At 25.2% G+C, this 25,150-nt stretch overlaps 1 protein-coding gene across 1 annotated transcript; it reads left to right on the top strand.

The window, feature by feature from the left end:
- Positions 1–2,885: 2,885 nt before the first annotated feature.
- On the top strand, positions 2,886–23,810 carry LOC119681469 (elongation of very long chain fatty acids protein AAEL008004-like). The gene is made up of 7 exons (XM_038094672.1): positions 2,886–3,082; positions 3,322–3,381; positions 22,061–22,338; positions 22,469–22,549; positions 22,614–22,776; positions 22,865–23,001; positions 23,071–23,810. Exons 3-7 carry the CDS (start codon positions 22,078–22,080, stop codon positions 23,260–23,262), a joined length of 834 nt encoding a protein of 277 aa, XP_037950600.1. The 5' UTR covers positions 2,886–3,082; positions 3,322–3,381; positions 22,061–22,077; the 3' UTR covers positions 23,263–23,810.
- The last annotated feature ends 1,340 nt before the right edge of the window (positions 23,811–25,150 follow it).

The raw sequence follows: 25,150 nt of genomic DNA, 5'->3' as shown, positions 1-25,150 counted from the left end.
TGCTAATAAACAATTATTTTTCGTCCTCTCTTATGAAAAAATCAAGTGTTTTATCTTAAACTCTTATCATCGCTTGTAGTTAGTTATGTTAGTAGTTTTGTTAATAATGTTAATATTTTTAGTTGCCCAATAAATAAACGGAGTTTAGATATATTAATATAAATTGATGATATTATTAAATAATTTAGCACTAATTATCATTACTGATGTTTAAATATTTTGTATTTTAATGTTTTCCTTTATTACTTTGTTATTACTTACAATAGTTTATAGCTAAATTACTCTTGAACTCACTAACTAGTTTTTCGATTTATTGTGCAAATTTTTCTACATTTTATATTTAGGAATATTTAAGTTTATATCTATCTTAATATCACTAATAATCGACAGAATCATCATCATCATTATCGTCATTGATATCTTACAATCAGAATTACAGCCTTTCTTAGTTATTATCTCCATGAGTTTCCTTCTTCGAATACGTCAGTTTATTTACATTGCCAATTTGTAGCACAAAATCTTTTCTATATTTTATTACAGTTAAATATTATTTTTTACATATGAAATTATTTCAAATTATTAATTTTTTTTCTTATTAAAAAGATATTAATAAGGAGATATTCTTATTAAGACATTATTATTATACATAAAGTAACAAAAGCCATCTGTATCACTCGCTTAATAAGAATTAGAGCGCAATTAAATAATATTCAAATAAAAGTTCTTCTCTTCCTTCAAATTTTGCAAAAACATTGGTAAACATATGTTCAGTATCCGAAAAATTTATACTGAAGATGCCAATGTTTGCACTTATTTCTTTTTTAGCTATTTAACTATTTTACATAGAGTATTTCTAAACATGCAATTATCTAGCACTTTTTTCATATCCTTTTTTATTTTTTTATTTTAAACTCCTTTTTTTTTTGTAAAATTGGCTGGCACTTTAACTGTTGTTTATTTAAACTCATTTATTATCTACCGTTATCCACTTTAATATAAACATTTAAGCTGTGTTGAACACTTGCGGCATGCAACAGTAGAGTTAAAAGTTCTACTTCATAACTATTTCTTAAAGTTGTATTTTATCGTGAAATAAAAATGTCAATGTCAATAAGTAAGTTAATATTGATGGTAATGACTAGAGCATGATTTAATTACTCTTGTAAATTTATAATTTTAACGAAAATTTACATATTGTTCTCTTTATTACTTTATATCTTTTATTATATCCTTTTCATTTTGTTATTATAATAAATAATAATATACTCCGAACTATACTATATACACCTGATAAGAGTCGCTTGAACTTATACGGACTAATAAGGTTATTGATAAACTTAACGACATCTCTTGATTCAAGAGATACATGTATGTATATTCATTTCATCTTTTAGCTATTATATGCTTCTCATTATGGTCTTTTACTTTAATTTTAGTTAGTTTTACGCGATACACAATAGTACAGAATTTAACAGAGTAAATCTAAAACTATTCAATAGAAAGCTTATTTGAATTCGCCAATAGGAAGTAAAATTAACTCCCTTATTTACTAGACGTTGTGCTTATAGCCTATTAAGCCGTGTTGTTACTATATTACCGCAGATATAACATACGATGACTTTTCAAAGTTAATTTGGGTAAATTATAATTTATTATAAAGGAGTTTACTTCTTTAAGGTCAATATGAATGATGTCCACTGAACTCTTTTTTGCGTCTTGATCTACAGAGAAAGAGATCAATTGTCATCTTTTCTTCTTTTTTTCTGTATCTTCTATAGCATTGATTCAAAGATGACCAATTCTTTCGACACCTATCTTAGCACTTCTCCTATCCAAGCCCTACTCCTATCTTAACCCAATTCAAGAGAAATCTTTATTAGATATAACACCCTACTCTATAACGCCCTACTCCCATTCCAATCCAAGAGAAATGTTTTTTAGATATAACTTCAATTTCTTTAATAAAATTTGTTACTCTCCAAAACTTATTGAAGAAAATAAATTCCTGGAGTTTATAATGGGGACTTAATTCGTAAAAAATATATTATGACTACATTTTTTATTTACTTATCTGCACTTATCTTACTTACTTATTTACTTACCTGTTATCTGTACCTTATTAAAAGCTCCATTAGTTTTGCTGTAAAGCCTCTCCTAGAAAAAATGTTACGATTTAAATACCCTTTACTTTCCAAAATCAATTAAAATGAGTTTTTTCTTGTCATATTACATTTCGTGCTTTTCTTATATATATTAATAACTATGTTTTTCTTAGATTCAATTTATTATTGTCTTTAATTTAAAATCATAATTACAATATTTATTAACTGTTAATTTTTATATTTAGTTAGTAAATTACAAACTTTTAATCAGTTGTAATTTCTTAAGTATAAAAAGAATGTGGAATTTTGAAGTGTAATTAGTAACTTTCTTTCACTATCTAATATATATTTATGCCATAATTAAAAATTTATTTGAAATACTCTCAAAAGTTGAAATATTTAAAACCAAATTTTTTTATTTGTTTTATATATAAATAAAAAAAATTTACCGCAAATTTGAAATAATTAAATATTTTATATTTTATTTAAATTAAGATTAAACCGTTCGTTCTTGACTTGAACTTCACCTAAAATTCCAATTTTTAATTTTTTCCGTGTTTTAGAAAAAACTCTTTAACATTTTATAAATTTAAAAAATCGTCTTGTTTTTGAAACATACTCGACTATGCGAAACAGCGACCAGAAATCATTGACAAAGCAAAATTGTTTCTCTTGTTTGCATAAAGCCGCTCATATGCTAAACTCCACATACACATTCAATGCAAATGTGCTACAAAAACCTCAAGAAACATGTGCCAACACACACAACGATCGTGTAAAGCTATGAAGCTATAAAGCACAAAAGGTACAAGATCTCAAAGATACTATTAAGCACGAATACAAGCACAGCTTGCAGTCACCCAAGATCGGAGCAAATCATAGAAGACGGTTCGTCGCACCGGATCAAAACTTAGTCTGTGGAAGCTATTCGTACCGTTAAGAAGTGAAGATCTTGAGTAAATTTGAAATCACAAAGCGAAGTAAGAATTTTTGAACGGACTTAAAATAATAAAAATTAAAATTAAAATTAAAGTGATATTTTATTTATTTTTTTATAATAGTGCGGCTTTAATATAAATAAAATAAAATAAAAATTTTTATTCTTGTGAACTGAAGTAAAAAAAATTATTGTGTTTAAAAGCAACTTTAAATATTTGTGTAAAAATTTTTTAGTGTTTTTGTTAATATAAAATTAAATTTCAAAAAATTTTAATTACAGGATAATAAAATAAAACTTAGTTAAGCTTCGCAAATAAAGAAAACGATTTATCTTCTGTAGGCAAGTATTAAATGTGAAATATTTTTTATTGTATTTAAGAAAAAAATTCTAATTTTATTGAAACTTTTGTTATTAAAGTAAAATTTCAAATTTATCTATTCTAAACGAATGCATGTTTGTCTTTTATTTCAATTTTTTATTTTATCCTTCTAACTTAAAAAAAATAGTTTCTTTGTCGTCATAAGAAGTGTAACTTTGACAAAATAATTAACTTTAAATAAAAGCGATGTATATTGTATCTATGGGATTTAATCAAAAATTTATTATTCAGTAAGTTTTTGAAGAAACTAACACTGCGTATGAGTGCTGTTTTTTCTACACAAAAAGTTAATGAAAATATTGCATAAATTAAAAAAATTTAGTTACTACTTCAAGTGTTTGTATAAAGAGTTATGGTTCATAAAAATAACATATAAAAATACTATTATTTTTAGAAAGGAGTTGTGAGCTAATCAAAATTTATTTTCAGTTTTATTATTTTTAAGGAACAATTCGAGGCATGTGTATTGATATTAGAAGTTCTATGCTAGAATAATTAAAAAATAATTATATTATATTAATAATATACTATTTATTTTCGAAAAGGAAATTTTTAGCGAATTTTTTCATTTTAAATAATCTTGTTTATTATGTACTGCAAAGCTTTAGTAATGTTTGTAACCGTTTCAAATCAATTTGCATATTACCTAACATATCTTAAATATTACAAAAATGAAATTTATTTTCTTGCGAAATATTTAATCAGCATATCTATCAAATTACCGACCGCATACACAAATAACTAATAAACTATTCGCATAAACTACAATTTGAGTCTCAAACATATTAAATTCATACACATTGATTATTAAAAGTTTAAACAAATCAATATCAAAAAAAAAAAAATAATATGAAAAAATGTAAAATCCAAAATTCAATATTAAATTTAACTAACAAAATAATCAAATAAAATTTTGTGTCTTAAATTGTTTATGTAGTTCAAAATAACACATGTGATCGATAGCATCAATAGCATCAATAGCATCAACAGCATCATCAGTAAGAAGAAAAGCAACAACAAATACCATAAAATTATTAACTCAAATTTGTAAAGAAATAAAATGTATATAGTTGCGCATTTTCTCTAGACGAATATTTTCATTGAACGTGCACAAGTAATTGACTTGCTGCGATATTGGCTATTGGCCATTGGTTGCAAGCTAGACTAAGCCAGTGACGTTACGAGTGCAACTACTTAATGTTACTTAATGTCAAAGGGCTCAATATTATATAAAAATTATATTTTACATATTTTTTCCCAGCAAAAAATATGCGAAGAAAAATTAAAAAAGAAATGTCATTTTTTATATGTATAAAGATAAATATATGAATATTTATATTAAAGTTTGCTAAAAAACAAAGTGGACGAAACTGTCTCAACATTTGTATACTATTAGCATAATATGTATTTAAATTTTACATAATTATGTTAAATATATTTATTTCTATATAAATATGTGTTATGTATTTCAGTTAGTTACTGATCTTCTAAACTAGTCTTCTAGCTTAATTATTTAATTGCCATCTTTTACAAAATGTAGGTAAAAATTCAAATAATATCAAGATTAGACTATTTTAAAAGTCATTGCCATAGGCTCGCAGCTTAAATATGTAAAAAATGTAACTAAATTATAATATAGTAATATAATTATAATATTATCAGTTTATCTCTTTTTCCACTTGATATCAGTGCAAAAGGTTTATAAAAACCGCAACACGCTGCTCCATCTGATATTTCCATATTAACATAGTTAGCAACAATTTTTGTTTGTTTTTTATTTATAATCTTTTATAATTTACATATTTCCTTATTTCTAAAAGATATTTAAGATTATTCTCACTTTTTCAATAATTTTTTAGTACAATATTATCTTCTTTAATGAATATTAACTCAATATTAAAAATGTGATTTTTTAATTTTCAATAAATCCATTTTTTTGTTTATTTTTGTACACTTGTAATATAAGTAATTTTTTATAAAAAATAAAATATAATAAACATTTTCATTAAATTATAAAAAAAAAACAAAAATTAAAGAAGATACTCAGAAACATTTTCTACGAACATTTAGAAAAGGCATAACTTTGTATAATTAGTATAGCTTTATATAGCTGTGGTTTATGTGTTAATTTTAAAAGTAGCACAGAAATTGCAATTGTTGTTTTGACAGAAAAAACAGAACTTGAATAAAGCAAATTAAGTATACGTAGGTTTTATATTTGATTTCTAATACAAGTAATCCAAAAAATGTAATACTGACAATCAAACCAATAGATAATTCCAAGAACAAGTGCTTATTTATATTAAGCAGTATCTGAAACAACACCATTGAATACATTTGCTTAAAAATTAAATTTTGCGATAGGTTTCGAACAGTACTGAATTGCAACAACAAAAATTTTTATTTTATTTTTATTTAGTAGAAAGGTATCGAAAAGTAGGTGAGCTACAACAACAAAAAATTTTATTATATTATTATAATTAATTTTTATTTGTTCAGATTTTTGCTTGTTTCGTGCATTGCCAAATACCCATCATTAGTGATCTTGGAATTATTTCTTATATTTAATTATTCGTAACTAATTTTTTGAGACTGCAAAAACAGTCACTCCCATTATAACTGACGTTAAAATCAAATTTAATTTAAATTTTCGAAATTAAAAAAATTTCCTCACTTTTTTCTTTTTTCTTTTTTTTTTATTTCCATTAGAATTCTGGTCATTTTACATAAAAATTTGAAATTATAATAAATAATATATAATATATATAATAATTTATAATATATATAAATATATAAAATCCGTTTTAATTCATAATTTTTATTATTTAATTATTTTTATAGAAATAAACTCAGTAATTGTGTAAAGTAATGCCATGAACGAAACTACATATTTAAATAATCAATATCATATGGGTTTATATATTTATCAATTACTGTAAATTAATTACCGTATATACAATTAAATATACAACTAAAAATTGAATAAAAGCCAATATCAATAAAAGTCATATCAAAATATTCTCATTGCGATCTGCATAAGCCGCCACTGTATTTCCGAAAATTACACGTTCACGCATCTATGTTAATAAAGTGTTTATTATATTTTCGTTATGATTTAAATTTTAAAAATTGTACCGTCAGATACGAAAAATCGTAGAGAAGGAAGATATGAACGTAACGCTACTAAAAACCCAAGATACAAACATTCAAATACAATGTCAAAAAGCCAAAAAACCAAAATGCCCTTCGCATGCAGTCACTACGTAAAGATGCTGGTTTGTTTACATTTTAACTGTCCATCGCAGTTGTAGTGTAGTCTCATGTGGTCTCTTTTCTAAAGTAAATGACAAAATTAAAGAAAAAAAATCACAAAATAGATTTAAAATTGTAAATTAAAATGACCATTAAATTGAATAAAAATATTGTGCGACAGATCATCAACTGTCAGATTACAACATCGTTGCTTGGGTATGCGTAAGTGCATGGGCTGTAAACAACACCAATCCCCAATTTATGCAGATAAGATACTTCTCATATAGATAATACCTCCGCTCTGAACAAATTTTGTGTGTGCGTATTTTTTAGCTGCAATAAATTTGTTATGAGTTTATAGGCCAGCAAAAAAATATTTATCTCCCACTAATTTTTTAGTTGTTGGTTTCAAAGGTACAAGCCCTTTCGTAATTGGCCGCAAATCAAAAAAAAACGTCAACAAAACAAGCTAATTAATTATATTTACATTGTGCACATTTTGGCTTTCTTTTTATTTAATTGGCAACAAATTGTTTTTTTATTTTTTTTTGATTTTTTGTTGTTTTATTTTTGGCAATTTACCGCCAAGTAATAAGTCACCGGCACGTAATTTTATTAATTTGAGAAGAAAATAATTTTATTTAATCAAATTAAAATAAATTACACCAAAACGTCATAATATTTACGACAACGTATTTGCGTGAATGAATAATGTATAGGAAATTCCCTAGCCAATGTCTTGAAGATTTCAAAAATGAACTCACTTTAATTTGTTTTATGTGCGCGAAACTTCCAAATTATCTCCAAGATGTATTTTTCTTTATTCAGTAATTTGTCTTTTTTATTTTGAGTAATGTTATTCTTTTTTCTTTTTTTTTTTTTGGTGATGACTTTGCTATTTTTGGACAAAATATTTAATTTTTTTTTGTTTATAGTTTAATATTTATTATGCTACTCCTAGTGGTATTGCTTTTCTGCACCTATGCAAGCCCAAACATATTTATAGACATTTATGTGTGGTATATATTTCTTTTAGTCTTTTGCGACATAAACAAATAGTCCAATTTATTTAACAAGTTAATAAGTTTCATTTTTTAGTAAAATTTCAATAATTGCTAACTAAACAATATTTTAGCAAAAACAAAAAATAAAAAAATCAGTATATAAAATTATGTCAATATTTAAGTGTCATTAACATTAAAGCGAAACTTTGCAAAATTATTATATTTATTTTAATATATCCATGATATATTCCAGTTGATGGCCATCTATCTAGCGTAGTATAGCCAATGTTAGCAAGATTATATAGTTGCGAAAAAATTAAAGTTAAAGTTTTAGACAGTTAAAGGTTTAATGTCTTGCACTTTTAGAAAAAATAGTTTCATAGCCATTCTCACTAAAAGAATAGTAAGAACTACGTCTCTTATGTAAATATATATTCATATAAACATTTTAAATGTTATGAAACTAACAAATTTCGACAAAAAATTAAAAAAAATTGTTGCAATATTTTGCAAATATTAAAATATTATGTATGAATAATAAAATAAAAGAATAATATAATTAATTATATTATAAAAAATAATATTTAAAAAAGTTAGTGATGTATAATATGTGGTGAAAAATAATGGAAAGTATTTGTGCTATTGTGAATAATAATATATAAAACATATGTACAAAAAAAAACATATTTATTTAATTAAACAATTTTGTGCTCCAAATGTTATATATATAAACTCCTTCAACTCCTAGGAGAAGTATAGCGCCAGCATTCTAATTCCAAATGTTAGTTAGAAATAAATTAGGTGTCTTTTTAAATGTATTATATATTTTTAATTAAATAAACTAAAGCTTTAAACATATTAAACTCATAGTGACGGTCTTTTAATTTTTTTGCGGTATAAACTTCCTACATGAAATAAATTTTAATTTAATTAAGACTCTGTTAAACTATTAAAATTAATACTATACAATTTTTTTTGTTTCTTGGACTAAGCCATTATCTCCGACCTTTAAGTGACTTTTCAGAAAATACACTGTAGAATTAAAATAATACATAAGTAAGCAAAAAAAATTTATATGTTCAAATATAAATGTATAATTAAAAGGTTTTTTTTTTGAAGAAAACGTTTATTTCTTTTCATGTTGTTATACATATAATCAATATAATTAAAATGATTAAGTGAACTTAATACCACAGCCAGTGAGACAGCTGCTTCTTTACATTAGAAATTCCTATATATTCCAGTAATTCGCTTATTTTATAGAAAAAAAACATTTACACTTCTAATTAAGAAAAATGCTTTTATAAAGTGATAATATTTTCCAATTATATATTAAAAATTTCCGACTACAGATTAGGTTATGATACTCATAATCACAATATATTTTTAAGGGTTTTACAATCTACATAAAGTTTATTTGTTGTTTGATCATATTGCCTATAAACCTCAAGCTCCTACTTTAATTATAATTAGAAATTTATTTCAGTATAAAAATTATCATTGATAATCGATGTTATAAACAATTAATATTATTAGTAAATTAATAATATTTATCAATAATATAAAATATTAACGATACTTGCTCTTTAGTTTATCAATAACTTGTTCCCAGAACGTTTAAATATAACAAGTTATATATAAATTGGTATATTACTACATAATTGAAAAACAAATATTAGACATTAAAATGATTTTGAATATTACTTTGTATGCACAAGAAAATAATTTTTACAAAAATTCTAAGTATAATTGCAAAAAAATAATTAGTACCGGCTCTATTTATAATCATTATTGTGTGGCGCTTTATCTTATTTGAGAGTCGATTTTTAAAAAATTTAATTTTAATTATACATATTTACAGAACTATTATTAAACACTTATTTTAAAACGGATTTGTTAAAAATTTAATTTTACTTTTACATATTTACGGAACTGTTATTAAACACTTCTATGTAACATATGATGAAATTATATATAATTTAATATATATAATATTTCATTTCAAAAATATAATGTTTGCAACTCCCATAACAAATTTCATGAATAAATTTGTAATTGAAGATTTATTAACTGTCATACAACAAAAGATAATAGTTTTAAAAATATATATAAGTTTAATTTGAGTACAAATTAAAAAAATTACTATTCTAATGATTTATTATTAAAATGGAAACAAATTATCTCAATACAAAAAAAAATAATATTACTTACTATTATTTACATTGGTTAAGGTTATAAAAATATATTTAAAAAAAAATAATAGGGACTATTTTTTTATCTTACTTAAATAATAGTTCTCTTCGTAAACAGTATTTCATAAGCTTACATATACCCGCTGCTAAACAATATAACTGTTAACAAAAAGATTTCTTTCTTTTTTTTATTCTTTTTAAACAACTGGAACTCCTTTCAAAAAACAATCTTTACATACTAAGTATATAAAACAATATTTATTTGAATAGACATATAAAATACAGACAAGTCCATGGTTCTATAATTATATACAGATATTTTAACCAATAGATACTTCCAAAGACTTTTGCTAATGCATATATGACGGTGTTCATATAGCTGCATAGTGAACCCAAGAATTCACTTGATTAAAAATTAATTATTAAGATTTATAACCTTCTTTATTATTACTACCTAATTAATATAAACATTAATGTAAATTAATATATTATATAATTTTTATATTAAAATGTTCACACCTGCCACTAGTTTAGTAATACTGCAGGTGATTTACTATAAAGCTCTTCTAATTCAGATCGTCATTTCAAAAATGTTCTGACACCTAACTTATTTAAATTTAATAATATTAATTTTTTTTGTTTTTAATTTAATTAATTATGATTTTTTGACACTGTTTAGGTTTAATAATCTTTTTATTTAATTTATTTGTTTTTATTTTGGATTTTAATTTATTTTGCTTTTATGTTTTTTTTCTTCTAATAATATATTTCAGTAATATATCAAATCTTTTTTTTTCTATATCCGTGGTACCATTACGGGCCATTATTTTTAATTAAATGAGCTTTGGTGCATAAACCTGACACTTCAATCTAACCTATTCTGTACTGTCAATGATAGCAAAGAATATATTTATTTAATTAATTTAATTTTTATTAATAAGGATATACAAAAAATTAATAGGTTTTGACACCAATTCTGAAAATTTTGCTAAACAATTTTTGAAACATTTTCTTATTTAGTGCTGTACATAATCCAAAAATGCATCCGAAATTTTTTTATTTTCAAGAAGCAAAATAAAAATCAATAAATTTTTTATAGTAATCTTTTTTTTCAATTTTGATTTAGTTTAACGCTTTAAGTGTTCTCTTCATAATTAACGTATGACGATCATAGAGCACTTTGGGTCAATATAAATAATTTCCACAACTTTAAATTAACAATACCTAGGTTTAGTGCATGTATTTTATAAAATATAATAATATTTTTTACTATTTCATATACTTTTAATTCTTCATTTTACTTAAAACATCAAATAGTTTCATCATTAGTTAATGTCTCTAACACCTTCACAGAATAATATATTTTGTTCTGTAGCTTAGTATTAACCGATTTTCAGTATTTAAAATCAATTTTTAACAATTGCAACAAACACTTTTGTTGTCGTTAATTACAATATTAAGCTATAATTAAATTAAATTATATATAAATAAATTGTGGTTTTTGCAATATAAAACATAGATTACTTACCTGTACAAAAATAAAAAACATTCATTCTGTAAAAAAAACCCTAACTAATTTTTAGCTTTATTTTGTAATAAAAACGTATTTGATAAAAAAAAGTACTTAGTTAAACAATAGTTATGTATTTTTATTTCTAAAACAACAATAAATAAAATTGTTTATATATTAATATCAATAGGTTTTTATTAATGACAATTGAAGGAATTTTTGTTAGATATTAAAAAACTATTAATTTTTTCTATATTAATACTTTATTACATTGAAGTAATTGTTTCATATAGTCAATGATAAAAATAAATTTAATGATTTCCTTCATTTCAAAAATAATTTTTTTAATTGTTCTAAAATATTAATAAATAATGTAAATTATAAATGTATGCTATCTTCATATTTATATGAATTCATTATAAATAATTATATGAAATTTCTACATAAATTAATTTTTAATAAGTTACAAGTTCAACAACGAATTATGATCATACATGCCTATATGCAAGAAATGTATCTTGCATATATAATATACCTACAAAAAATCAAGTGTTTTATTTACAACTTTTTTTATTGAATGTACCTCAAGCAACACAATTGGCAAGGTTAGCAGCCAAACAACTGAAATACGGTTTAGTCTTCAGCTTCTCCACAACCTGAAACTAAAAACCTAAAACTGAAATCTACAACCCAAATTAAAATTAAAAACAAAACACATACGAACAAAGATTGAAAAATTCTGCATAATAAAGACAACGGCAGCTTCACACACCCAGTAAATTGTCCCAAACCAGCTGCAAGAAATCATTTCCTACACCAATTAACCTTCAAAATCGAAAAGCAAAACCGTCTTGGCCACCAACTACCCATGCAGCGTCATGTGTGTTCACTTTATTGAGGTTTTTTTAAACTTTATTTTTAATTTTCTTATTTTATGTTTTTTATTTAATACTAATATTATCTTTTATCAGTGCCTTATTTCGAACGTCATCTACGCATGCGTAGCATTTTTACTCGTATATGACACTATTTTATAACTCCCCATGCTCGACTGCTGGCTTAATAATTACGAGTTAATATTAACATTAACTTAACATGTGAAAATGCAATTTGCACTTCACGTGTATCTCACCTAATTACTTTATTTCGATAAGTGTTTATTCATTTAATAGAAATAACATCCTATCATATATTTAATCAAAGCATTTGTAAATTAGTTGAACTCTAATCCCCAACGCTGCAGGCATTGATAAAGACACTCGTACAATAATCAGTATGCACTCAATCTCTTCCTGCAGCAATGCACATCCATTCCGAATAAAATACAATAACGTACGAATATTTCTAATTCAATGCAATGTGTAATTAGCGTTATCTGCCTTGAAAGTGTTGTAATAATTAACAGCTTTATAGTTAATCAGTTCTTAACAGTAAAAAGAGTATTTTACTATAACAACGAATTTGCTACAGTAATTAAAAGTTAATTACTGAAAATAAATCTTAAGTACAACCTTCCAATTGATTTGAGATTAATAACGATTAATTGTGTAAAATTGTGTAAAGTTGTGTAAAATTGTGTGCAGTATCCTCTATGATACTGCAAGTCATTTTCGTACCGGTATTATGGTACAAAGTGCAATTATATATTATTTTTTTTTTACATAAAGAAAGATGTTTTGTAAATTAGGTATTTTCTTATCGAATTAATGCTTGCGCAAATCGGTATCAAGATAATCTATTAGAATGTTGTAACATTTTATAACAGTCAAAAGCAAAAATTATCAATAACTAACTAAATATTATATATTATTATTTAAAATCAAATTTAATTAATGTTGAATGAATTGATGAAATCAACTCTTTAATTTTGTACTAGTAAATATTTTTCTGCAATATTAGTCAATAGTATTACATATATTTAGCCAAAAGTGGATGGTACATACATTGTAAACACCTTTTCCCTAATGTTGCGTATCAGGATTTATTTGAAAATAAATAATGGATATATATAAAACAACTTCTGAAATATGAATTAAAGTAAATGATAGATATATTTTCAACAATTTCTCTCTAATGTGGTATTGCTAATATTTAGCCAAAATCAAACGATCCTTATGTTTTGAAAAACTTTTCAACATTGTAGTCTTATTATTATTATTAACATTATTGTTATTATTATTATTAAGAAGGGATGTAGCACTGCGACTAAAGTAATTCTTTAAGACCTGTTGCATAAATTAAAAGTAGTGTAGAACCTACTTTGCATAGTTTTATTACCTTATCCGTAAGGATATACATTTCATGTGTGCATTAGCGCAGAACATTTTAACAACATATGTGTGGCTGAGTCTTCCAGCCAACACTCTTCTCTTCTGTTCTATATGCCCAGTCTCTTAAGATAGTGTTTTAGTTTACAGTTTTCTATTAAGATTCCTGTGATGTTTCTAAGTTTTTCTTGTGATAAGTCCATATAATCCTGATATCTCCTAATGTCATAGGTACCAATAAGTAATTTAGAATGTATTAATTCTGATAGATAAGAGATCGAGGAGTGTACTGCGACCTAATTCACACAAAGGTTCTAGTTCCATCAGTAGTGTGGCTGCTCGTTTCCTGGTTAGTTTGTTTGGGTATTCATTTTCCCCAGTATGTCCCGGTACCCAGATAATTGACACCTGATTTAATTCGCCGAGCATCTTTAGGTTTTCAAGATATGCTTGCACCAGTCTTGAGGTCACCTAATGTGTATTTAGTGCCTTGTTAGCCGCTTGGCTGTCTGTCAGTATTGTGATACTTTTTCCTTATCCAAAAGTGGACGATAGGTTAGTTCTAAAACTGTTCTTCTTAAATTTTTATCAGCTAATACCTTCGACTAGATATTACAAACATAAACATAGTATATATATGATGTGGTCATAATGTTCTTTTAAATGTGAAGTAGTCGAAGAAGTAAATGGTAATAACCGTTGACAATATTATTAACAAATACAATAGGTTCGCAGTACTCCCAATATTATAAAAAGTATAAAAATGTAATAGAATATAAGTAAAATCTAGATATTGTAGCTGGGGATCAGTTAAAAAACAACTAATCATCCGAATAAATACAATGAGTTCATATGTTAGACACACTAAACAAAACTCCAAGTGTTTACTACTAATATCAATACAACTCATAAAACGATAATATGTCTACAATCCATATACAACCCATACAACAACCACTTAAAATACAAATCACCTTTTAATATTTAATATAATATTATTTTTTTATTTCTTATTAAGTGTGGCTTTTATTACTATGTTTGAATATGCATATAATATTTATCAAATTATTAAATATCATTTAATTAAATCACAAATTAATTGACTCGTTTGTGTAGTTTTATATAAAAAAAACCACACATTCGCACATAGTGATTCGCCCGATATTCAATAACTCTTTTCCAAAAACGTACACGCGCCGAAACCTGTCCGGCTTATTAATATAATTAATGCTAGAGAATCTTCACTTGCTGAAAAAAGTATGACAACAAAGGTTCTCTCCAGCAAATGTCAAAATTCCGGTGTGTACGAATCTCAATTCTGAGTTTTGCATATTTGATTATTTGTAAAATAGTTTGTATTGTTGTCTCCAGGTATCTTATGAAAATATTCCTTATGCTTATTAAACTTATTATGCATAAATAGAATTTCGGAACTCAATAAAAGGCCGATTTTTAAAAAGAAACGTGGACTTTAAAGTGAAAAAACGTGTATGGAATTTATTAAACAAATTCATTGAGTACAAATAGTAATTCTCTTATATACGGAACCATCAGTATTTAGACAAATATATTTATAAAATTTAGTAGGCCTTACGTATCTGAATAAAATTAAAATGTTTACTTTTCCGTACACACATCTTTGGCATCGTGATGAGATGCGCTAGGTGTTAACAGTAGATTGGTAATATTTACTCCGAATTTCCAAACACTGAAAAATTTAAACATCTTAATTTTGAATATACTCACACTATTTTTATTATAAATTTACTATGACAAATTTTTTGTTATTTTTTGTTATTACTAAGATACGAATATTTTGCTAAGACAAAGTTTTGTCTCTAAAAATTAATGAGAATTCAGTGGGCAGAAAATAAGAGACGCACTTAACGTTGACGTTGAAGGTGTAAACTAGGAAAATATATTTTAATTTTATTATTCAAACTACTATGAAGTTGTCAACATTCCATCCATTTTTTGACCTTTACTGCTTGATGTATTCATTAGTTGAGTACAATGGCAGAATTGTGCCGTAATACACTTTATTTGACACCAATGGTCATGTTGAAATTTAAAACTGTAATATTTTTGAAATTACAACAAATTATAAAGTTAACGGGTTAGGATAAAATAATTTGAGGAGCTTTAGTCAATGTTAAAAGTATTTACAAGAAAATCAAATAAATTCTGGGCCGCCACGTATCTCTTTCTGACATAACCAAGTATACATCTTCAATGATGTTTGAAAATATATTCTGGATTTAATTATTCGAATATAATTTTAAGACTGTAAGTAGCAAGGTTTAAGATTCAGCACAAAAGATCAATCATGTTCGCAGTGCTCCGCTCCGTTGGGAGCTAGTACCCCGTTTAATCCTATTCCTGAGGCTTAAGCTTGAATCCTGTCATATTTGAAACAGGGATACACGTTCTATAAAAGCTTAGGTAAATATTTAATAATACGATAGCTGATATAATAACTAGTCAAGAGTGTGTTCGAAAAAACCATCATTGCCACAAGGTCTTCATATTTTCTAATAAGTATCCATATCTATACTAATATTTACTAATTTTAAAAAGGTGGCAAATATGTTTATAAAAATTAAATCAAAAGAGATGTTGTCAGAAAACTTGGCAGAAGAAAGTTAAGAAATACAGACATAATATTATTTAAATAAGACAGTAACCAATGAGTGTCAATTTCCTTAAATTTAAAAAAAAAAGTGTTTGAATTAGTAAAACATAAAGGTCATTAGCGTTAAGAAATACAGACATTATATTATTTAAATAAGACAGTAACCAATGAGTGTCAATTTTCTTAAATTAAAAAAAAAACGTTTGAATTAGTAAAACATAAAGGTCATTAGCGTCAATGTCTAGTACTTCTTCTATATTTGGCATAATATTGTTTCTAAGATTTCTAAGGTTGTAGGTAAATAGATTACTTGCTTCTTAATTACTATAGTCCTCTTCTTCTTGTGGAGCATAGGGTCTCAGGTAAATAGATTACTGTGATAATTTATTGGTAATGTTCATAAAAACTCATATAATGCAAAAAATTCTTTTCAAATTTTTAATTAGCACATTACATTGGGAGTTTCTATATAGCCGCCTGCTTATAATAATAGACCACAAATAGAAAAGATAGAACCTAAGATCAAAAAATATTTGAAATACAATATAAAATTATTGTTATTTGTGATTAGACTTGAATTGTTTTCGATGTAGTACTCATTAATCTATTATAAAGGACTGACCCATTTTGACAACAAGTTCAAGATAAATCTTGATTTAGAATATTTTATATAGAAATTACAACTAAACAGCTTTATTTTTAATCGTTAATAGATAAAAAACTATTTTTAATAATTTTTAATAGACTTGTTTATAACATTTAAACAATAAACTGAAATTGCAAATGTTGAATTCCTTTTTTTTAAAGAAAAATATATTAAGAAATATATAACAAGATTAAAATTAGATACAAAAAATGATGTTAAAACTAATTTCAATCAAATTAAATTTCCCTTAATTACTTAAAAATTTATTAAATAGTTTTTATATCTCACACTAAAATCACACTTGCAAAGTCCAATCCGTATCTATTGGAAAATTTTCAGACGGAAGTTTAAATTAATGACTTTTATTATGTAAAACATTTTATTTATAATGTCTGTCGGAATATAAATAATTTATTAATACTCGTACAATACAAGAACAATAATACCAAACCAGTGACATTGAAATTTTTTTATGTTACTTTTAAAATAAAAAGAGATTAAAATTCTTGCAAAATCGTACGATGGAAATATATTTTAATTTTTGCAAATTATGCAAAAAAAATGAAGACTAACAGGATTTATTTAGTTTTTTAGCAAAAGCATAAAACATGCTTTCTTAACAAGTTTAAGAAATTATAATTTAATTTTTTTCAAATTAATTAGCATATTTCTGATTAGAATTAACAAACCCAAAACTCAGTATAATAGTTACTTAAGTGAACAATTTGAATATTGAAACAACTTAAAAGATAAAGAATCGAACATCGAAAAATGAAAGCAAGTAGTAGAAGATTTCACACTTCTTGGCCTCGAGTACATACAAAAAAAAATATATATATCTTAAATATACATATATTACTTAACTATATATTATTTATTTGTTCTTTGTTTAGTGACTTACTAACATAATATCAAAGAGGCCAATTTATTATACAAAAAATGAATACGATGGGAAGAAATAGAAAATATGCGAAAGATAGAAAAACCATAAATTTTAGGCTTCATTGGTAAAACAATTTTTGTTTATTAATTTTTATGGTTTTTAGAAAAGCAAATAAATGTGTACAAAAAAAAAGACTTCACTTAAAAAGGTGTAACGCGGAATGAAATAGTTTATCGCCAAATTTTTTTCTGGAAATAAAGTCAATTTCTGAATAATTAAATAATATAAAAATTTATTATTAACACGGAAAATATAATAAACTTATTTATTTTATTTGAAATATTTCCTTATTGCAAATAAGAATTTTATTCATTTTAACTACTGTAATAATTAATAGTCTCCAATAAGACTACATATTAAACAATTGCAGAAAGTTATAAGAAATTAATTTTTTAAATTAATTTTACCTTAATGAATCAAATAATCTATTGTATATATAGATATAAATATCTATATAGATATATATAGGTATATAGTTCAGCGACTATTTATCTTGCACAATTTGATACAATAATTAATATTAATTATTGAATTGGAATCATTTTAACTACTGTAATAATTAATCTCCAATAAGACTACATATTAAACAATTGCAGAAAGTTATAAGTGATTGAAACTCTACTTAAAATTGAAATACATAAATTTTTTAAATTAATTTCACCTTAGTGAATTACTATAAATAATGTATTGGATATATAGAGCTATATAAATATAATTATATCTATATAGATTTATATAGGTATATAGTTCAGCGACTATTTAGCTTGCACAATTTGATACAATAATTAATATTAATTATTGAATTGGATTTATTTTCTTCACATAAACTATATACCATTTCATATGAGAAAAGTGTTAATTATATATCTAAATACTCGTGCTTTTCGTATATGAACAATTCGAATTCTTTTAATAGTTTCAATATATAAATATAGAATAATTCGAACTATTCGTTGCAAAATGGATAATGAATTATTCGAATCTTCGTATTGGCTGAATAGTTCAATTATCAAATTATTGGAATAAAGTGAACAACACTACCATCCATTACTTTTAATACTGGACTCACATGAGAGTTTTGTTTATAATTTTAGAGCTGTCAATTGTTGTTGCTTTTAATGCAAAATGAAAATTTTTGACAACTAAAATTACAAACAAAACTCGCGTGTTAATCCAGTATAAAATAATATATATTGGACAACTTCTAGAAAAATATGGAATTAATTTTGAATGTGTTAGATCTCTAAAAGTTATTTAGCTTGTGATAAAAAAATCAATACAATTATTTAAGTAACTAGTGGAGTAACATTAGTATGACTTTCTCAGCATTACGTTCCTAGATTAGGTTCTATACATAAGAAAGAACAAATCATACAACAAATAATGCCTCTACGAACAGAATAGTATTGAAATTTAACAATTGAAAATAAAATTATAATTAATTAATTAATTCAATTATTCTACAGCTGGTTTGAGACTTGCAGTCTCAAAAATAATTATTTACGAATAATTAAATACAAGAATTATTTCCAAGACCACAGATGATGGGTATTTGGCAATACTCGAAACAGCTGTATGGTCAGCCAAAAATTCAATTAATTAAAATAATATAAAAAATAAATTTTTGTTGTTGTATTTCACTATTGTTCGAAAAAACCTCTTTAAGGAATTAAATTATGTAAAACAATAACGTATCTATATAATGTACAGATTTTATTATATCATATTTATATTAATCAAACTATTGACATGACCCTTCGTATAATCCATAAAAATACAATTGCTCTCAAGAAAAATGCACTTGCGTGTAGAATGGTAATATACCTCAGTTATTCAACTCTTATTGTAGCAAAAATGTATCTTTGTATTTTGAACATATATACACATGTTATTTCATGCAGTTTAGTTACCTGCATTTTTGATGGACAAAATGTTAAACCGGCATGCCATTGACCCAATTAACTCTTACATCTTTCGCTTTTCTTGCATTTATTAAGTGGAACAATGTCAAAATGCATTAGCATTTCATGCTCTTAAATTTTCTTCTCGTTTTTGGATTTAGTAATCATTATAAGAAAACTAAAATCGATTTTTATTTTGTTGATTTAAGTGAACTATCATCGACAGAGTACAGTTCATCCATGCAATTCATCCATGAACATTCAACTCTGACCATTTTCGTTCAACCCAAGGATAAATTTTTGATTGAAACTAAACTGGGCAGTTGCAATTTTTTGAAACTTTGTTTGGAGCAAAAGTGCGAATATATATCTATATCTTATTGTTAACAAAAAAAAAAAAATTAAATTAAGCAAAATAAAGTGGAAAATCATAAAAATATGAAACTGCAATTCACTACAGCACACGTGCAATATAATTTTTGTTCATGCAAACAGATAAAATTGAACATGGTGAGGTGCAACCATATCGAAAAGATAAAAAAATTTGCAATAACATTAACAATAACATTAATCGTTATTATATTGCAATTGGATAGTAATCAGAAATTTTGTAATCCCAATGATCGATGTCAAGTGTATTTATCGGTTACTGGTTAATACGTGGTGTGTCCATACAATAGCCTCTCTGTGAACTTTGCGGTTCATTTGTATATTTTGTTTCGATATTGCATTCGGTAATGCTTAATCATTTTAATGAATACTGACATGTAACAAAATCTAAATTGTATACATTTTAGGAACATTATATCATATTTTATGCATTATGAAGTACACGGTAGCAAATATCCAAACAGCACCGTCATGATTCTATCAGCACCCCAAATACATCACTTCTGCAACGTGTTGTAGTTTTCCTGAGGCAAGAAAGCTATACCTCTTGTTTTATTAAATTTTAATGTAATAAATTTTTTTGCAATTCATTTGATTTTATATATTTTATCTTAAATTGTTTGATGAAAAATAAAATATCGAATGCAATAAAATCGGTACTTTTTCGTATTAATTTGATTTATAGAAAATAAAATACTTATTTGGAAAATTGCCGCAAAGTAACTAAATTATTTGTTTTTTAATAGATAAATTAAATAGATTAATTTTGAAAATAAATTAATTTTTGGCAAGTTAAAAATGGAATTTTTTTCCGTTAATTCGAGGTGAGTGCATAAACATTTATAAGGAGAATTAAAAAAAAGAAATAAATAACGAAAGAAAAAGGGACATTTTTGAACGCTTTCCATAGCTTTAATCAACAAAAAAAATCCATCCTTAACTAACAAAAATCAATCTATTCTATAAAATAATATATTCAATATAAATATATTTAATAAACTAAAATACATAACTTATTATTATTAAGTCCATCTCATTATATAACGATGTCTATGTTCCAAAGACAAGCGTATTGTCTTCAAGATCAGTGGCGTTATACCGTTCATATCTATTACAGATATGTGTACCGAGAATTTAGAGTTTATGAGGTAGTCAAACATGGCATTACTGTTTTAAATAATATTGCAATAATATCTAGTCATGAGGCACTTTTCTTATACAAAAAACAAAATGCATATAAGGACTGGCAGAGTAAACAATTTATCCATATACCAAAGCAACCCTAGCCATAATAATGCCATAAAGAAACAATACTTTCCTCCGTTTAAAAAAGAACAATGCCAATGTACTGTTCTGTTTTATTAATTGCTTTATTGTTTGGTAGATATGATACTACTAGATCATTAGTAATAGATAATGCTACTAATCTGAAGGATATCTTAGTCCAGCAATAGAAATTTCTATCGGATTTCTAAAAGATTGGACCCTTATTACATCACTTTTAGACGAAGGGTTAACACCTTAAGAGTTATCTACAGTGAGGCAGAAATCGATGTAGTTAACTTAATATATGTTAAGGTTTATAATAATAGTCAGATGATTTATCAAAAACAGTTCTGGAAAAAACAGTCAGAGAAATCTATGTTTCTTAGTACGATTATGTGACTAGCATATTAATAATAATAACAAAACGACTAATAATTATAATAACAATAATAAATAAGTTTACTATAATAAGTTCCTATAATAAATGCGTTTTGATATAGTTATAGTAAAAACTTAATTAAATATTATACGAGTATGTAAATAATTTATATGTATAATAATATATTAAAAGAGAATTTTTTTCAAAAATTTAATATGTTTATTTTGAGATTTAAAATTATTTCATTTTATTTTCAGACTCTAACAAAAACAAAATGTCGCTAAGAATGAATGAAACGAATACCATTGTTGATCGAATGGTCAACTTTTTTGTGGAGCATGAAGATATGCGAACAAAAACGTGGTTTCTCTCAAATGCACCGGGACCATTATTTATGATACTAGGAGCGTACTTATATTTCTGCCTATATGCCGGACCACGCTATATGCGTGACCGTAAACCGTATGAACTGAAAAACACATTAGTAGTATATAATGCCGTACAGGTTATATTAAGTTGGGTGCTATTCTATGAGGTTTGTATTGGATTAAAGCTTGTGTTATAAGCAACTATTAAGAGAAGTAACCTATGTGAAATATCATATAAATATGTATACTATGTCAATAATGCTATTTCTAACTATAATTATTCTTAAATTACAACAGGGTTATAAAGGCGGTTGGGGTGGTCATTATAATTTCCGTTGTCAACCAGTAACCTATGCCACAGATCCAACATCTATGCGGGTAGGATTAGAAAATGAAACATATATATTTTAACCTTTTTATATAATTTTTAAAATATCTATAGATGGCACGTGCTGTATGGTTATATTATATTGCTAAAATTACTGAACTGCTGGATACTGTGTTCTTTGTTTTACGTAAAAGACAACGTCAAATTTCATTCCTTCATTTATATCACCACACTTTAATGCCAGTCTGCGCATTTGTTGGCGTTAAGTACTTCGCTGGTAAGAAAAATACATATAATCGATGTATTTTTTTTTTAATTAAAAAAAAAATGAAAAATAAATAAACTTTTGATGTTCTATTTTACAGGTGGTCATGGAACTTTACTCGGTTTCATCAATTCTTTCATTCATATAATTATGTATGCTTATTACCTGCTCTCTGCTATGGGTCCCAAAGTACAAAAGTATTTGTGGTGGAAAAAATATATCACTATTCTACAAATTGTAATTGAATTTGAAATATCCATAATATTACTCAAAGACTATACACTACTTCTTTTTATATTCGAATAGGTTCAATTTCTAATCATTTTCGTACACACATTACAAATCCAATTTCAACCCAATTGCTCTTTCCCGAAATCTATTGCTGCACTACTCACCTTTAACGCCGGTCTATTTACTTATATGTTCTCTTCATTTTATATTAAAAACTACAATAAAGAAGCTGCCATTAAAGCTAAAGCTGCTCAGAAACTGGAATAAAACTATACGATGTCCACAAACAACTCGAAAAGGATACGTTTCTCTTCAACAACACTGCATTGAGTTTTTGGTCAATGCTCTTCTTATTGGGGTCTGAACAAAATACAATTAATATTTTTACAATTTGTGAATTTATTGTGGGGTAATTATTTAGTTTTTTTAGTGTAGATATATAGAGTCTGTAGAACACAACGCGTATTTGTAGATATTATCATCATAGGTGTTACTAGCTTGTAGACAATTCGTATAGGATATGTTTTATGTAAGTAAGTGAAGTGTACTTAGCATGACCGTGAGAACAATTTCACTCCGTTCTCAGTTCAGTTAAACTGCTGCATGGAACGTGCAATAGAACCAAAAATTATGCATTAGTTTTATTAATTCATATTGTTATTAGTATTACTTTCAAATAACGTTAAAAAAGAACGCCAAGAATATAACAAACAATCACAAATTAAAAATTCGTCCTTAAAACACCGAATGCCAACGAAAGGATTTGTATGTAAATTTTGAAAAATCAAAATTTTAAAATCTATGTTTTCTTATTTTCTATATTCTATGTTTTCATAGTGTGCAATCTTATTAATAAAAATTTGACAAATATTAAATTTTGAACCATTTTAACATGTTTTCAAAATTAAATATTTTTACTAAATAAATATATCTATATTTGAAAACTTTTTGAAATGATTCGAAATTTAAAATATTTTTAAAATGTTTGATTTTATTATTGTTAAAATATTTTTAAAATAATTAAGATATATAAATAAACAAAATATTATTTGTAATTTTATATAATTTTTAGGTGAATATGAACGAATCGAAATAAAATATCAAACTTTTGATACAATATAAATAAATAATTCATTTTTTATTTTTAAGGGGTTTATTAACAATTTTTTTTATAAATTTTTAATATTATTTATGTGTGTATGCGAACGTACTTATATAGAATATTCACATTTATACACAATCGTACTTCTTTAATACGAAAACTAAGAGATTTGACTATCCCCCGCGCCACGATTTAAAGAAAGTATAAGGAATAAGGAAAAATAAAGAATTTTAACAAATCTTAGTAATATGCAAAGTCTGCTTAGTGCTATTGCGTACATTGTGTATATGTCTTACCTTAAAATCTGATATATCTAGAATTAAGCTATATTGACCTTTAGCATAAGAGGAAAACATTGTTTTGAATATTGTTAATTACCAAAATTCTTTTTCGAATTAGGAAAAGGCATATAGGAATCACACATCTTAGACTCCGCTGTAAATAAGTCTAAGAATTTCTCTATAATAAATTCCTCTTAATCGTCAATTTTTTTAACCACGCATATATTTCATATTAAAAAACTCTTCTATTTAATAAGTCAATATCTTTCCATGCCAACGCACTCGACGGAATTTTTATCCCTGTATAAAAGTTGGATATTCGTAACAGCTGATATTTTGGTTTTTATTAGAAAAATTAATTTTATATCATATCTTTCTTCTTATATCATATCTAACTCCCTAATAACGAATTTACTCAAATGCAATGCATTTTTTAAAAATAATAGAAATGTATTCACGTCGCATTAAGCAAAAATCAATATTTGAAGCTACATAGAAAATATCAAAAAAGGTAATGGTAAGTATGATACAATTGCTTTATACCGGCCACATAAGGTTTAGATTTGCAATAGCGTGAAATAGTTCTAGAGCACCCGTTAAATAGTTGAAAATTATTTTTCGGCAAATCTGGGACAAAATATAATTGCTAATTAATTATGTAAAAATTATATTAATATACTGACGTCGAAAAGATACTATTAACAATAAAATTCTAAATCTTTTTACTTCTGAACAATTTGCGAAATCGAAGGATCATATAGATTTTATAGCA

Source organism: Teleopsis dalmanni, chromosome 2 (assembly GCF_002237135.1).
Source record: "Teleopsis dalmanni isolate 2A chromosome 2, ASM223713v2, whole genome shotgun sequence".
In the NCBI taxonomy this organism is placed as follows: Eukaryota; Metazoa; Arthropoda; class Insecta; order Diptera; family Diopsidae; genus Teleopsis; species Teleopsis dalmanni.
The sequence above is the reverse complement of the archived record's forward strand: the minus strand, read 5'-3'. Positions and strand labels throughout refer to the sequence as shown.

Bases quoted from the DNA above. Each gene is read 5' to 3' on its own strand.
- LOC119681469 (XM_038094672.1), top strand. From the start codon at position 22,078: ATGTCGCTAAGAATGAATGAAACGAATACCATTGTTGATCGAATGGTC. The intron at 22,339-22,468 runs GTTTGTATTGGA...AAATTACAACAG, and splicing joins GTTGGGTGCTATTCTATGAG to GGTTATAAAGGCGGTTGGGG. The intron at 23,002-23,070 runs GTAATTGAATTT...ATATTCGAATAG, and splicing joins ATATCACTATTCTACAAATT to GTTCAATTTCTAATCATTTT.